This window comes from Pantherophis guttatus, chromosome 3 (genome assembly GCF_059756535.1).
Source record: "Pantherophis guttatus breed Tessera chromosome 3, ASM5975653v1, whole genome shotgun sequence".
Classification (NCBI taxonomy): Eukaryota; Metazoa; Chordata; class Lepidosauria; order Squamata; family Colubridae; genus Pantherophis; species Pantherophis guttatus.
This window is the reverse complement of record NC_142065.1, coordinates 140,028,116-140,042,544: the sequence shown is the minus strand read 5'-3', so window position 1 is coordinate 140,042,544 and position 14,429 is coordinate 140,028,116. Positions and strand designations below refer to the sequence as shown.

Here is a 14,429-nt window from a genome sequence, read left to right as displayed (position 1 = left end):
CGTGACTAACAACAACAACAACATATTTTATAGAGTGGAAAGGTTTGGTTCTGGACTTCTCTAGAGCCTTATTATTGGGATTTTCTCTGAAGAAGGGTATCTTCCTAAAACATCAGCTGTTCAATTGCAAGAGAGAGCATTCATCCTATTTTTGCATCTTCTCAATTCTCTTTTAAACTCATAAGGCTTAACACATACTACATAAACAGACTGATGGCAGAGGAACATAACTCCAAACTGTTGCTGTATATTGACAGTTTATCAGTAAACTATCTCCTCCTCCTGCATTATTATTGAACTATCAATTAAACTACTACAGATGGTCCTCGACATATGACCACAATTGAGCCCAAAATTTCTGTTGCTAAATGAAACGCTTGTTAAGTGAATTTTGCCCCATTTTACAACCTTTCCTGCCAGAGCTGTTAAGTCAATCACTGCGGTTATTAAGTTAGTAACATGGTTGTTAAGTGAATCTGGCTTCTCCGTTGACTTTTATTTGTAAGGTAGTTGCAAAAGGGGATCTGATGACCCTGGGTCACTGCAACCGTCATAACTATGAGTCAGTTGCCAAGCATCTGAATTTTGATCACGTGATCACAGGGATGTGATCAACGGCCGTAAGTGTGAAAAACGGTCCTAAGTCACTTTTTGGCACCTTTGAATGGTCACTAAATGAACTGTTCTAAGTCGAGTCTGTCTATTTTGACAGGCAATATGAAACCGAGAATAATTTCTTGGCTAAAAACTGCACTTCTGTGGCCAAACAATTCTGCAAGAGAGAACAATAAAGAGTTTAAAAAGTGGGAACCCATTTTATTTAAAAAGGCATAACTTTTTTCCCAGACTAAGCTGCCCTCTCAGAAAGAAGCACGTCTTCTGTTTTAGTTGGAAAATTGTAGCCTGGATGGAGATGGCAGCCAAGGATTGTTGACCTTTTATAATTAAACCATGAGAGCTCATTTTCTGCTATGTTTGAAGAGCATGAACTGGGAATAGTAAGACCCTGGTCAAATCTTATTTCAGCTAATAACGTGCAGCAGTGTGAGATGGGATATCTCTCATCATCCCATCTGCGAGGGGTTTTTACATGCTGTCAAAATTTGCCCTGTAAACTGGCTGCAGGCTTGCTCAGACGAAACAGAGCGAGGGGTTGACTGTCAAAACCTGATCTGGTTTTTCTTCTTTGTTTTTTGCCTGTGCAAGTTGGTGCACCTCTATGAAATATAGATTAAAATGTAGTGATGGGATTTAAAGTGAGGGCTTCCATTTCCTCACCTCAATATAAGCATTGGTTCTGTTCACTGGCAAGGGGCACGGAGCTCTCTCTTATATTTTAGGAATCACAGGAGCATGAAATTGGGGAACTCCTGTCTTGGAGTGACTGTTGGATAAGCCAAGCAACTATTTGAGTAATATTACGGATCAGAGTGCTGATGTGAAGTTTTTAAAGCAAAATAAATACTATGTGATTTAGGTGCTTTGGGGAATAGGTTGACTCCCTCTTCCTTGTGGCAACCCCAATATCTAAAGCACGGGTGTCAAACCCGTGGCGTCACGTTGCCATCGTGATGTTTTTGCAACATTTTTTCCCTTCATGGAGCTGGGGTGGGTGTGGCCTGTGCGTGACGCATCTGGCCTGTGGGCCACCAGTTTGCCCCCCCCCCCGATCTAAGGGGTTGCCACAAGGCGGGGGAGTCAACAAGAAACAATGGATGGAAACCAATCAAAGAGAGAAGCAATCTAGAACTAAAGGGAAACTTCCTGACAGAACTATTAATCAGTGGAATGACTTGCCTCCAGAAGCAGTGGGTGTTCCAACAAAGTTTTTTAAGAAGAGACTGGACAACCATTTACCTGAAATGTTATAGGGTTCCCTGCCTGAGCAAGAGGTTGGACTAGAAAACCTCCAAGGTTCCTTCCAAATCTGTTATTCTCTTCTTCTGTAATCAAATAATGTTAGTATTTCTTTACTAGCAAATGTCCACTGGTATTATTAACGATCTGTGTTCTGTAATTGTATTTGTATCTCACCTTCTAAAAGTATAAACTATTTGATGGATTAGAATAGCATAAATTGTGTGAATAGCTTTCCTGTATTCTCATTACAGTGTATATATTTTCATTGCAGGGAATGTACATTACACAGTACATAAGTAACTTGTTACATTCAGTCGCTTTGGTGCATCTGCTTTAAATGTCCAGTAGGTGGCAGCATTTGATCATGCCATTACCCTTCTGCTTTTGATGCCATTTGCCAGCTGGTCATCACAAACTTTATTTTACATATGCAACATTTTGCGCATGCAACGTTTGATCAGAAGACAGCAAAGGCTCTTAAGAGTGTTGATTGCACTGCTCCTTAAAAGTGTTCCATGTTTCTTTGTCTCTTTCTAGATTCCTCTGTGCAAAGTAATCAGATTTAACATTGATTATACAATTCATTTCATTGAGGAGATGATGCCTGAAGTAAGTTATGAGTGTGATTATTCAAGACATCTGTTTGGTTTGCGATGCACCAAGATATTTTAAATTTTTGATTCATGCATATTCTGAAGTGGAACATATTGTATGCCTGGGTAGGCACTTGTAATTAAAGATACACTGTTTTAGAATCACAATGTCTATGATTCTGAAATATAATTAGAAAAATACAATAAAGCAAGACTTAAAACAAGTTAAACATATGCCCCCCGCCCCCCCCCCGGTAACCTCAGCTGAGTAAAATATTAAGGGCTGCTGAAACGTTTCTTCAGATGGGAAAAAAAATCAGATTATTGTACCTCTGTTAAAAAAAAAAGATATATATATATTTGAGGGTAGAGGTAACATTTTCAGCCTAAGAGGTGTCTTTAAAATGATAAAATTAACTAGTTTCGGTGAGGAAAAGAACGTACTGTGAAAAGAGAAATAAATATTTTCAGAGACAAAGTTCCTATTTAGGAAGCTAAATATTGATCCTCTGCTGAGATCATTTTCTATTTCCTCCTTCTTCTATTTCTTGCTTCTTCAACAGTCCATTTTTTTTCTCCAAAGTAGAGTATGAATATTTAAATTATTTGTTCCACATTTCTTCATAAGATAAGTGCTGGATGGGAGATGATCTGGGATATCTCTCATTATACCAATACTAACCTTACCAATAAGTGAATTTTAAGGGAAAGATACACCTTTCTGGATATTTCATTTGTTCATACAGGTAGTCCTCAACTTACGACCACAATTGAGGCCAAAATTTATGTTGCTAAGTGAGAAATTTGTTAAGTGAGTTTTGCCTCATTCTACGATTTTTCTTGCCACATTTGCTAAGTGAATCACTGCAGTTGTTAAATTAGTAATACGGTGGTTAAGTGAATCTGTTTCCCCCGTTGACTTTGCTTGTCAGAAGGTTGCAAAAAGATGATCACGTGACCTCGGGACACTGCAACCGTCATAAATATGAGTTAGTTGTCAAGCATCCAAATGTAAACCGTGGGGATACCTCAACAGTCATAAGTGTGAAAAATGGTCATAAGTCACTTTTTTTAGTGCCGTTATAATTTTGAACAGTTACTAAGCAAACTGTTGTAACTCGAGGACTACCTGTATATAGAGTTTATATCTGGAGTTAGTCTGGCTTTGGAATTTTAATACAAAACTATGTAGGATGCTTGCAAAGAACTCTAGGCTTCCATGTTTATACTAAGCAAGTAAAAAGTCTGGAAATTAAAAGAATGGGGAAAACCAACAATAACACAATTCTTTAGCTCTTGATTTGTTTGGGGTTGGGGTGGGAAACAAACACTTGGGGAAACTCTGAAACCTATGTAAAATTTATTTTTAACAGCTTTTATTTTATAAGATGCAGTTTAAACTTGGTTCGCCTATCAACGTAGGCTTTTCCCCTGATATTCACACCTCATAATTTGAGGTCAAGTAGAAACCCAACAGCCTCTGAATCAGAGATCAGAAAAAAAAAAAAAAAGAGGCAATCCCATCAGTACAGAAGGACTGTCTCCTTGCTTTGTTTATGAAAATGTCATTGATCCTTAGTAGAAGAAATGCATTCTTGATCTTATATTTGAGAGCTATACTGTATAGCAGGGGTCTCCAACCTTGGCAACTTTATGACTTGTGGACTTCAACTCCACAAATCATAAAGTTGCCAAGGTTGGAGACCCCTGCTGTATAGCATGCCCTCTGCATACAAGCCTAATCAGATCGAATACTGTGAATATCCTACCTAAATATCTTCTGGTTGTAACATATTTAGAGATTATTTCATAGCATTATTTCACATAGATTTATATACCACCCCATAATGCTTTACAGCTCTCTCTGGGCAGTTTACAATATCAACGTATTGCCCCCCACCCCAAAAGCCTGGATCCTCATTTTACTAACCTCGAAAGGATGGAAGGCTGAGTCAATCTTGAGCCCCCATCAGAGTTGAACTCCAGGCAGTGGGCAGAGTTTGCCTGCCATACTGCATTCTAACCACTGCACCACCATTTTCTTTTAAAGAAGTAAAGCGTCCGTGGAAACATACAAAGACCTCTGAATCATTTTGTGTGTTTTTGTTTTGAGAAAGAAAATCAGGAAAAAATTTAATAATCCTTCCCCCCTTCCCAATTTGAGACAGAAGCAATTAAAAGTAGTAGGAAAAAAAAAAGAAAATTGGAAACGTTTCTCCTAACACAGGGCCCAGTCCCTGGGCTGTGGCCCATTAGAAACCGGGCTGCACAGCTGGAGGTGAGGGGTGAGTGAAGAAAATTGCCAATATAACATATGGATTATCTTTCCCCTTGACTGTTGGAGATGCTACTATCTCCATTTCTGGTTTCTCAGATTTTGTAAAAAGTACCGTACCACTGCCTCCCAGCAATTTTGCCTCGTTGCAGCAAACAGCAAACAGCCTGCTTTGCTTTCATTTTTGTTTTCAGCATAGCTTGATTAGCACAAGGAAAAAAAAATCTGCTCCAGCAATTTACCTCCTTGCAGCAAGCAGCAGAGGTCTGCGCAAAAGAGCTGAGAGTCGGGAGGCCGATCCAATCAACTTGTGCTAATTAGGCTGTGCTGAAGCTGAAAGGAGCTGTTTTTTCTTGCTGCTTGCTGCAAGGAGGTAACTGCTGGGAGGCAGAGGCCATAGGGTGGGGGCCAGTGGGTGGGCGGGGCTACATTTGGTGTATAAGATACACCTAAATTTTCACTCCCTTTTAGGGGGTGGGGAAAGGTGCATCTTATACTCTGAAAAATACGGTAATCTTTGTTTTTTCAGTCCCCTTGTCATAAGCATAAAGAAATGGGAACTTGGGCTGAGGGGAGAGGATCCTGCAATTTGAGGGTGGTTAGCTCCTATCCTATCCTGTCCAATCCCGTCCCGTCCCATCTCTGATTTCAGGGAATACATTCAAATCTCATGATGTAAGTTGGTGAAGATGTTTATTGTATGGTCATGAATTGCTTACTGTTTTCCCCTCCCCAGAACTTTTGTGTCCGAGGCCTGGAACTCTTCTCTTCTTATCTCTTCAAAGATATTTTAGAACTGTACGATTGGAATCTGATTGGTAACTATCTTAAAAGTATATTTATGGGAGATCTCTAATTGCTGCATAGTTGTTTATTTGCTGTATTAATGTGCTGGTAGATTCTCTCTTGATGCGTGCTAGAACCCTTCCCCCACCTGACTACAGAATATTTCAAGGGAAGGTATTTTGTTAAAAAGCAAAAGTCAGGGACTTATATCACATTTTTATATTGTGATCCCCCCCCCCCCACATTTGTCCAAGAAAAATAAAGAGATAAGCTAGTTTGAGATGATAGTTAAGGGCATCCTTGAGAGTTAGAAACCATATGAAGAGCTATATAAATAAGTTTGTCTCCTGATAAATAAGTATTTTGCTTTTAAGACTAGATAGAATTAACTGCCCTCTATCGCCATCATATTGTGTAAAGTGTCAATGATATGCTCTGAAAAATTGAGACATTGACCTTAAAATTTGTGGGAACCTTATTTTTTTTTCCCCCTCCCATTCAATCATGTCCAAATTCTTTTTGGAATTTGCATTTTGAGATTCCTGGAGAAGTCCCTGAAGTTTTATTGGCAAGGTTTTTCAGAAGCGTTTTGTCATTGCTTGCTCCCTAGGGCTGATAGAAAGTGACTGTCCCAAGGTCATCCAATTGGTTTATTGCCTAAGATGGGACTAGAACTCACAGTCCCCAGTTTTCTAGCCTGATGCCTTAACCTCTTCACTGAACTGCCTCTACCCCTAAATTAGGAGGCAGTCAATTAATTCAGAATATTTAAGGAAAGGAGATACCCAGTCTAGAGGATATGAATATTGCATAGTTTCTGAGAAACTAAAAGAAGGTATAGATATACTCAAAGAATTCAAAGTTTACAGGCAGAAGGAGAAAAGTATAAGGGATAACTTCCCCATCCATTATGTTCAGTGGTTATAAAAAGCCAGGTTTGTGTTGTGTGGTGGACATAAATAGTTGATACGTTATAACCTTCTACATATTTCATAGCTATGATAACAATGCCCATGGCAGATTTTGTGCAAATGCTCTCTATTGTCCACTATAATTCTGAGATCATGCCGTTGTATGTTCTGAGTTTTCCTTTTATTAGACAATTTTTTTTTTAGTTCTATTAAGTTTCACTCCAGATGCTAATTCTCATAAGTCCCACCCATATACTACCCATCTGTAGTATAATGATATTTGGAAGACCCTGTGTTCCCAATCTTTTCCAAGCGGAGGGATAAAAAAACTTTCTTTTCACAAAACAAAACAACTGTTTCATAGGATGTAAAATCATTTGCTTTGTAGCAGATTTGTAGAATGCAAATTCAGTTCTATAAAAGTAGTTTGATTTTTACTGAAGTACCAAAGGTGCAGGTAAATGTTCTATGAAATTGCACCTTATGATATACGACACATTGCTGTTCATTTTGTTATATAAGGTCCTTCATCAGAAAACAGTGATACTTCATGTCCTCGGTTCCATTTCATGCCACGCTTCGTAAGATTTCTTCCAGGTAAGTGTATTTGGTTTCAGTGTGACAGCTATTCTTTTAGTTCCTTCTCTCTGAGAGGATATAAATCTATGGCTGGACTAGTGTTTCTCAATCTTGACACTTGAAGATGTGAGGACTTCAACTCCCAGAGTTCCTCAGCCCACTATGCTTGCTGAGAAATTCTGAAAATTGAATTCCATATATCTTCAAGTTGCCATGGGTGAGAAATATTGGTCTGGACTATGCTTCTGTTTATGACTATGTTTATGACTATGTTTATTTCTATGTTTATGACGCAATGGCTTAGTGGCTAAGACACTGAGCTTGTCGATCAAAAGGTCGGCAATTCAACGGTTCGAATCGCTAGTGCCTCATAATGGGGTGAGCTCCCGTTACTTGTCCCAGCTTCTACCAATCTAGCAGTTCGAAAGCACGTAAAAAATGCAAGTAGAAATATAGGGACCACCTTTGGTGGGAAGGTAACAGCATTCCGTGCGCCTCTGGCATTTAGTCAAGCCGGCCACATGACCACGGAGACGTCTTTGGACAGCGCTGGCTCTTTGGCTTTGAAACGGAGATGACCACCGCCCCCTAGAGTCAGGAACGACTAGCACATATGTGTGAGGGGAATCTTTACCTTTATGCTTCTTCCAAACTTGCAAATGTGTGTTGAAGAATCCACACAGACATTCAGTTGTCACCTTGGCTATAAATCTATATTATTTGTGTCACTTCTTACAAGTTTAAGAACTTCAATACTTAAAGTAATTTAGTATCTATGTTCAGCCATAACACTTGTTTTTCTACCATGCACAAAGCTTAGATTGCTACTAAGGTTCAAATGGAATGCTAAGCAGCACCCATAAGAAAACCAATTTAACCAGGCCTAAAAGTAACTAAGTTTAGAATTATTATTATTGCTTTCACTGCCCTGATTAAGTATGTCGTATAAATGTTGCTTGGGACTTGTTGAGAATTTTTGGTTATTATTCATAAGCAGCAGAAGCTTTGTGGAATGTTTGATTTCTGGCTGCCACTCCTGAAATACCCAAAGGTGCTTTTTCAAAGGCAACTGGACTTTCTATGTTTTTTTTTCTTTCCTTGATGATGTTTCGCTTCTCATCCAAGAAGCTTCTTCAGTTTATCTGTGCCCTCAGGGTCACCTGAATAGTGCAAATGGGTGTGGAACTTTCTTGGAACTGAAGAAGCTCCTTGGATGAGAAGCAAAATGTCTTCAAGGAAAAAAATAAAGAACGTCCAGTCCAGGGGTGGGTTCTACTTACCTTTACTACCAGTTTGCAATGGGACAATGGGAGATTGTCAATTATGATGTCTGGGCGGGTGGGCGAAGCCTTCCACCACTTTTACTATTGGTTCTAAACGGGTGAAATGTAAAATTTGTTATTACTGGTTCTGTGGGCGTGGCTTGGTGGGGGGGGTAATGTGACTGGGTGGGCGTGGCCAACTTTTTTTTTTTTAACTTTTCAAAGCATTTTTTCTAATGCTTTGAAAAGCCTCTGATGATCAGGCAACTCAGCTGGGATCGTCAGAGACTTTTCAAAGCATTTTTTTTTACCACCTCTTTGGCCAAGAGGTTGCAGAAAAAAATGCTTTGAAAAGCCTCTGAAAATTTTTTCGTCGGAAGAGGTTGTAAAAAAAATGCTTTTAAAAGTAAAAAAAAAAAAGCCTCTGATGATCGTGCGGCTCAGCTGGGCGGGGGGGGGGGGGCGCAGGGATTTTTGCTACCGGTTCTCCGAACCACCCACTGCCATCGCTACCGGCTCAGGTGATCCGGTCCGAACTGGGAGTATTTCACCCCTGGTTCTAAAGAACCGGACAAAACCGGGAGCAACCCACCACTGGTCCAGTCCAGTTGCCTTTTGAAAAAGCACCTTTGGGACAGCCATGATCTGGATGACTGAGAATCTCCGTAGACACTCCTGTAATGCACTACCTTTGAGGCTGGTTTTCTGTTTCTGGTTTCTTCTTCATTCCAGAGACCTACCTATAGGAAACTTATACTTATGGTCACCTCTGATTGAACTAAAAGCTTTCTGTTGTGTTAGATGCTCTTCTCTATAATGGAGAATGTGCAGCACAAATTATTTCACTGTTCTAATGGAATTTTCATAGGAAGCTGCTTTTAAAGCGAGTCAGAACTATCAGTGAGATGATCAGTTATCACTTTCTAGCAACAGCAGCCATCATACAAAATTTCCACTGAAATTTAACTGTTGCCCAAATAATGAGAAGGCGAGCAGGATTTCCCTTGAGTTTGTTTTTTATCTATCATGCGTAGACATCTTGCCAAGGTGTATTTATATTAGGGTTGGAAGGCGTGCTTTTTAAAAATGTTTTGTTTTCAAAGATTTGATGATATTTATTATTTCTGTCTATCACTGGAAGTGCCTTTTCTTCTACTGCTTGAATTACATTTGATGTAATTATTTTGGGGGTTTTTTTGTTTTTGTTTTGAACGTTAAGGTTTGGTTATGAACTTTTTAATATAATTTTATTGTATTTTATTGCTGAAACTTATATTTGAATGTATTGCACTGCCTTGGGTGACTGGGTCCAGACTGGTGGTTTATAAATATTTAAGTAAAATATATATATATTTAAGTAAAATATAAATATATATATATATATATATATATATTATATATATATATATAAAATTTAAATATGTTTAAAATCCAGCCAATTGTAGACTTTCAGGCTTGTGAAATAAGTTATGTATACCATGTCTTGATATGGTATCACAGTCCTACTAGCTTTGAAGGCAAAAGTCCAGGTTGACATGAAAACATAGTCTTTTTGCTGCTTATTTTAAGACCTAAAAATGATATAACGTGGCTTCCAACCCCCCCTCTCTCAAATTCTTGCATTTGCTTTGTGAAACAAAAAAATTGTAAAATAATTTACATTTAACTTTTAATATAATGTGTAACGGGGGAATTAGTCATTGGCAGCTGCTTTCAAGTTGTACACACAACCTCCATTTTGGACTTTTTGTGAATTTTTATAGATTTTGTGCAAGCACTAAATTGAGCGCCACCCAAGTTCAAACAATTGTGTGGTGGCTAATATAGGGTGGCTTAATATTTGAGTTAGTGCATCATTCTAGGCCAAAATATGGTTGGCCTGGCTTTGGTTTATTTGGCTCACCCCAGCTATTTTGATTTCCAGACTGCTTTATAAATTAGTGTGATAGGTGAATCCCACCAGTTGTAGCTTATGGCTTAATGTGATTGTTTAAGTTTTCTGCAGAAGGTGTTTAGCTGCCCTGAAACCATTGCTAGTTTTCAAATGCTTTCAGTGTATTCTGACAACCAGTCCCATTCTGTTTTTAAGATGGCGGGAAGGAAGTTCTCTCAATGCATCAGATCCTCCTGTATTTGTTACGCTGCAATAAACCGCTCGTGCCAGAAGAAGAGATTGCCAATATGCTACAGTGGGAAGAGCTGGAGTGGCAGAAATATGCCGAGGAATGCAAAGGAATGATAGTGACCAGCTCTGGCATGGTATTGAAATGTTCTCTCTTGAAATAAAACTACAGTAAATATACACTAAATATTAGCCATCCCAACTACTACTGACAAGTGTATGTTTTTAATGTTACATTATCACAGAATCTATTACAGTTGAGCAATGTGTCACTCCGTACCCCATTTGTCACCCCGAGTCCTCTAACCTGGACGAGGCTGAGTATTCCATTGAAATCATGGCATCAATTGTGGCCCCCTTTGCGGGGGGCCACAAGTAGGACACAAAATACAGTGTGGAGTCTGAAAGATAGCGGCCTGGCCACTGTCCAAGCCTGATAAAGGTCGGTAATTGTGAACTATCTTGAAAGACTGTGGGAAAGGAAAGACTTTGCTGGAGAGGAATTCCCTGTAAATTAAATAAAAGGGGTTTATCGGGATGAGGACTCGGCTTCGTGCTGCTGGGGAAGCCTAGGTCAGAATAAAAACAAAAATGTATCTTTAGATCAAAAGCTAGAAGAGCTATGGTGGTGGCAGATGCAATAAAAGCTAAATGGGGCCTGATCCAGCAGTTACTTGTCAGGGTCAATCTCAGAGGTCTTTTACAGAGGTTTATCCATTTGTCCATTATTCACAAGATACTTTTCACTTCCGTTTAGTATTTGATTACAGATAATCCTTGACTTATAACAGGTCACTTAACGATTATAATTAATTATGACTAACCCGAAAAGGGGGACTTACAATCCAGGTGAAAAGTTCTGGTGGTCGTGCCGTCTTCCCTCCCACCCCCATGGTCACATGACCATCTTTGGGCACTTAGCAACACAGCTGCATATATGGATGTCTATAGCATCCCGTGTCACAAAAGCGTATTTTACTGTAGTTTTCCCTAAAATTGGCAGTTACTTCTGGTTTTTGACAAAACTGCAAACTAAAACCATTGTTCATTTTATGACTGTGGCTTTTGCTTAACAACCACCACAAAAAACTTTCATTGTTTCTTCTGTTTTATGACCATGAGGATTTATGACCATAATGGGCAGACTGCATTACTATCATAACTCGAGGACTACCTCTTATGAATTGTCTGCGGCCTATTTGCAACCGGGCTGTGTGAGTGCCAGCTGGTGCATGTGCATGGGTGTGCACAGCCCCACTTCTGCGAACATGGTGAGGGCTTGCAGCCCCAGTCACGCAAACATTTTGAGGATTTGTAGCCCCACTCATGCGAGTATTGCTGGGGCTCGGGGGTATCATTTGCGTGATCATCCTGAGCACTTGCGGCCCCACTCAAGTGAGCGTTCATGGCTCCACTCATGTGAGTGTCTCAGCCCTACTCGCACAAGCAGCAGGTGCTTGCCTGTGCACAAAATCATCTTCTCTTTCTCCCCTTGCCGCCCCCCCCCTCCCGGACCGCCAACCCGGAAATGTTGGGGAACTCTGATCTAAGATATTAACATGCCTTTGTATTCATGTGTGGGTTAAATGCATTAGGTTCCATCGAGTCTGTCTAATATGCTGAATGCCAATGAAACAAGCATAGAACAATAGGATAAAATACTGACAAGGGAATACAAAGTTCGGAAAGTAAATTAAAAAAAAAAATAGGAAGGCAGGCAGAAAGCAATCCAAGCAATGAGTTTTAAATAAATGATCTGCTTGAATGTCTCCCTCCCTCCTCCATGCTCCAGAACGTTTTATCCATCTCCCAAAAGAAAGAAAATCTCATGTCACATAAACACCTCTTCCTGTTGTGTTCACCTTAATATGTATTGTACTTCTGACAACAGGAGTAACTTTTGTGGATTTTAATAATGAACCTCTCACCTTGCTACTTGTCTATAATGACTAAAGATCATGTGGGGATTTATGGAGCATCATTTTCTTGGTTGCATGCGTGTGTGTCTCTCCATGTAGCTTTTTAAAATGAGAATGAAAAAAGGAAGAAAAATAGGTTTTGTGTGTGCATATTTTTCTTTTCTGTCAAGTCCCTATAGTGACAATAGCAATTATTCTAATTTCTGCTGGGAACAAATAGAAGAGGAAGATTTGTGTGGGTTTTCTGTTTCTTTGTTAATGCAAAGACTAAATTAGGAATAGAGAGAAGAGGAATATTTCACAGAGCATAACCTTGTAAATTTATTGAGAAGAGCATTGCATTATTTAAATAAAAATGAATTTTGAGTCTTCTTCAGGGCTAAGTATCCATCCGTTTCTGGAGTGATGTTTTAATTGTAAAGTTTAGAATGACAGTGGCTCCCGCAAGATAATTAAACTTTTATCAGATTTTTTTATTGTTTCTACCACTAGCCTACATTAATATTAGTCCTTTCAGCCATTATGAGGTCCTAACATATTAATTCCTGGGTGAAACCTTACACTATAAAAACAGAATGAATGGTTAATTTTGTGAGAACTTTTGGGAGAAACAGAAGGATGGTAATTCTAATTTTAGTCCTCCCATAAGTTACTGTAATCAATAAATAACAGTAACTTAAACAACCTAAAATTAACCTCAGCCATTTTGTGTTTTAAATCTAAGGTGCTTTCCCAAAAATAAGACCCTGTCTTATATTTTTTTGAACCCTGAAATAAGCGCTTGGTCTTATTGCCATGCGCTCAAAAGCCCAATTGGGCTTATTATCAGGGGATGTCTTATTTTGGGGGGAAACAGGATAATAGTAGTAGCATGAAATGAGGTGACCATCTTGTTATCCTTCTCCATGTCTGTCTTATGTTCAGGCTGAACTTATTTAGCCAGCTCAAAATTTTCCATTGCCTAAGAAACTTCTGTGGTTAGACAACCCTTTTCTGTGTGTGAATGTGAAAAGAGTAACAGAAAGAATAATTCACACTTTTTCATCATATAGTAATATTTGGACATGTGAATAGGATGATTTGTTTGCCCAGGAAAAAAAATCCAATTAAAATTGAGAGAGATCCTGCTAGTTTCAGACTGCTAATTTTCAAGTAGAGCTGCTAGCTCCTTTCAGAATAGTGTTAGTAGATATAGTGCATGAGAGCTCATAGAAATCTTCAATATGTGAAGTTTGTTTGTATCTTTAGAAAGTTATGTGTAGCCAAAAACTCCATAGCAGTAGCTCTTAGACCTATATACTGCTGCTTCATAGTGTTTTACAGCTTCTCTGAGTAGTTTACAAGGTCAGCATATTGTCCCCAACAATCTGGGTCTTTTACCAACCTCAGAAGGATGGAAAGCTGAGTCAACCTTGAGCCAGTCAGAATTGAACTCCTGGCAGTGGGCAGAGTTTACCTGCAATACTGCATTCTAACTACTGTGCCACCAACATAGTTCAAATAAACATTGATGGAGCCATTATTAGTGGAAAATTTATTCTTTCTTTCTTTTTTTCCCTTTTCTGTTCCTGCAGAAGCCCAGTTCTGTTCGCATTGATCAGTTGGATCGTGAGCAATTCAACCCTGAAGTGATTACTTTTCCCATTATCGTCCATTTTGGAATACGACCAGCTCAACTCAGTTATGCTGGAGACCCACAGTAAGCTCCTCCCTTATTAATTATATGGAACTAATAAACAACGTAACATTTTTTAAAATAAGTAATATGTATATGTAGTGAAACATTTAATATTATTGTCAGGTGTCCATATCTAAAATGTTTGCCTCCTTTTCCTTTTGTTGAGAGTGGCCAAAGTGCTGTTGTCTCCATGAGAGATTCCAGATAGTTGTGGTCAAAGATTTGATGGAATTAACTGAATGAACTTTTATCATGCAAAATCATCCTTTTTCCCTGAATACCCCATTGCACATTTTTTTAAAAAAAAAAAAATTATTTTTGGTATGTTTTTCCCTTATTGGAAAGATTCACTTCCATTATCAGTGGCCCAAGCCAACTCTGGTTCCAACTCCGAGCGCGGCCCTCCCGAGCTCCGTTTTCACTGGCAGAGGGTTGCAGGAGGCT

The 14,429-nt window shown here is 39.1% G+C and overlaps 1 protein-coding gene across 3 annotated transcripts in view; it reads left to right on the top strand.

Moving 5' to 3' along the window:
- The window catches only part of DROSHA (drosha ribonuclease III), a 115,922-nt gene that overhangs the window by 23,635 nt on the left and 77,858 nt on the right, over positions 1 to 14,429 (top strand). For all 3 annotated transcript variants that reach the window (XM_034411937.2, XM_034411938.2, XM_060691129.2), the window contains 5 exons: positions 2,398 to 2,469; positions 5,465 to 5,546; positions 6,948 to 7,022; positions 10,356 to 10,525; positions 13,882 to 14,006. In XM_034411937.2, the coding sequence (XP_034267828.1) occupies positions 2,398 to 2,469; positions 5,465 to 5,546; positions 6,948 to 7,022; positions 10,356 to 10,525; positions 13,882 to 14,006 (524 nt within the window). The remainder of the gene's footprint in view (positions 1 to 2,397; positions 2,470 to 5,464; positions 5,547 to 6,947; positions 7,023 to 10,355; positions 10,526 to 13,881; positions 14,007 to 14,429) is intronic.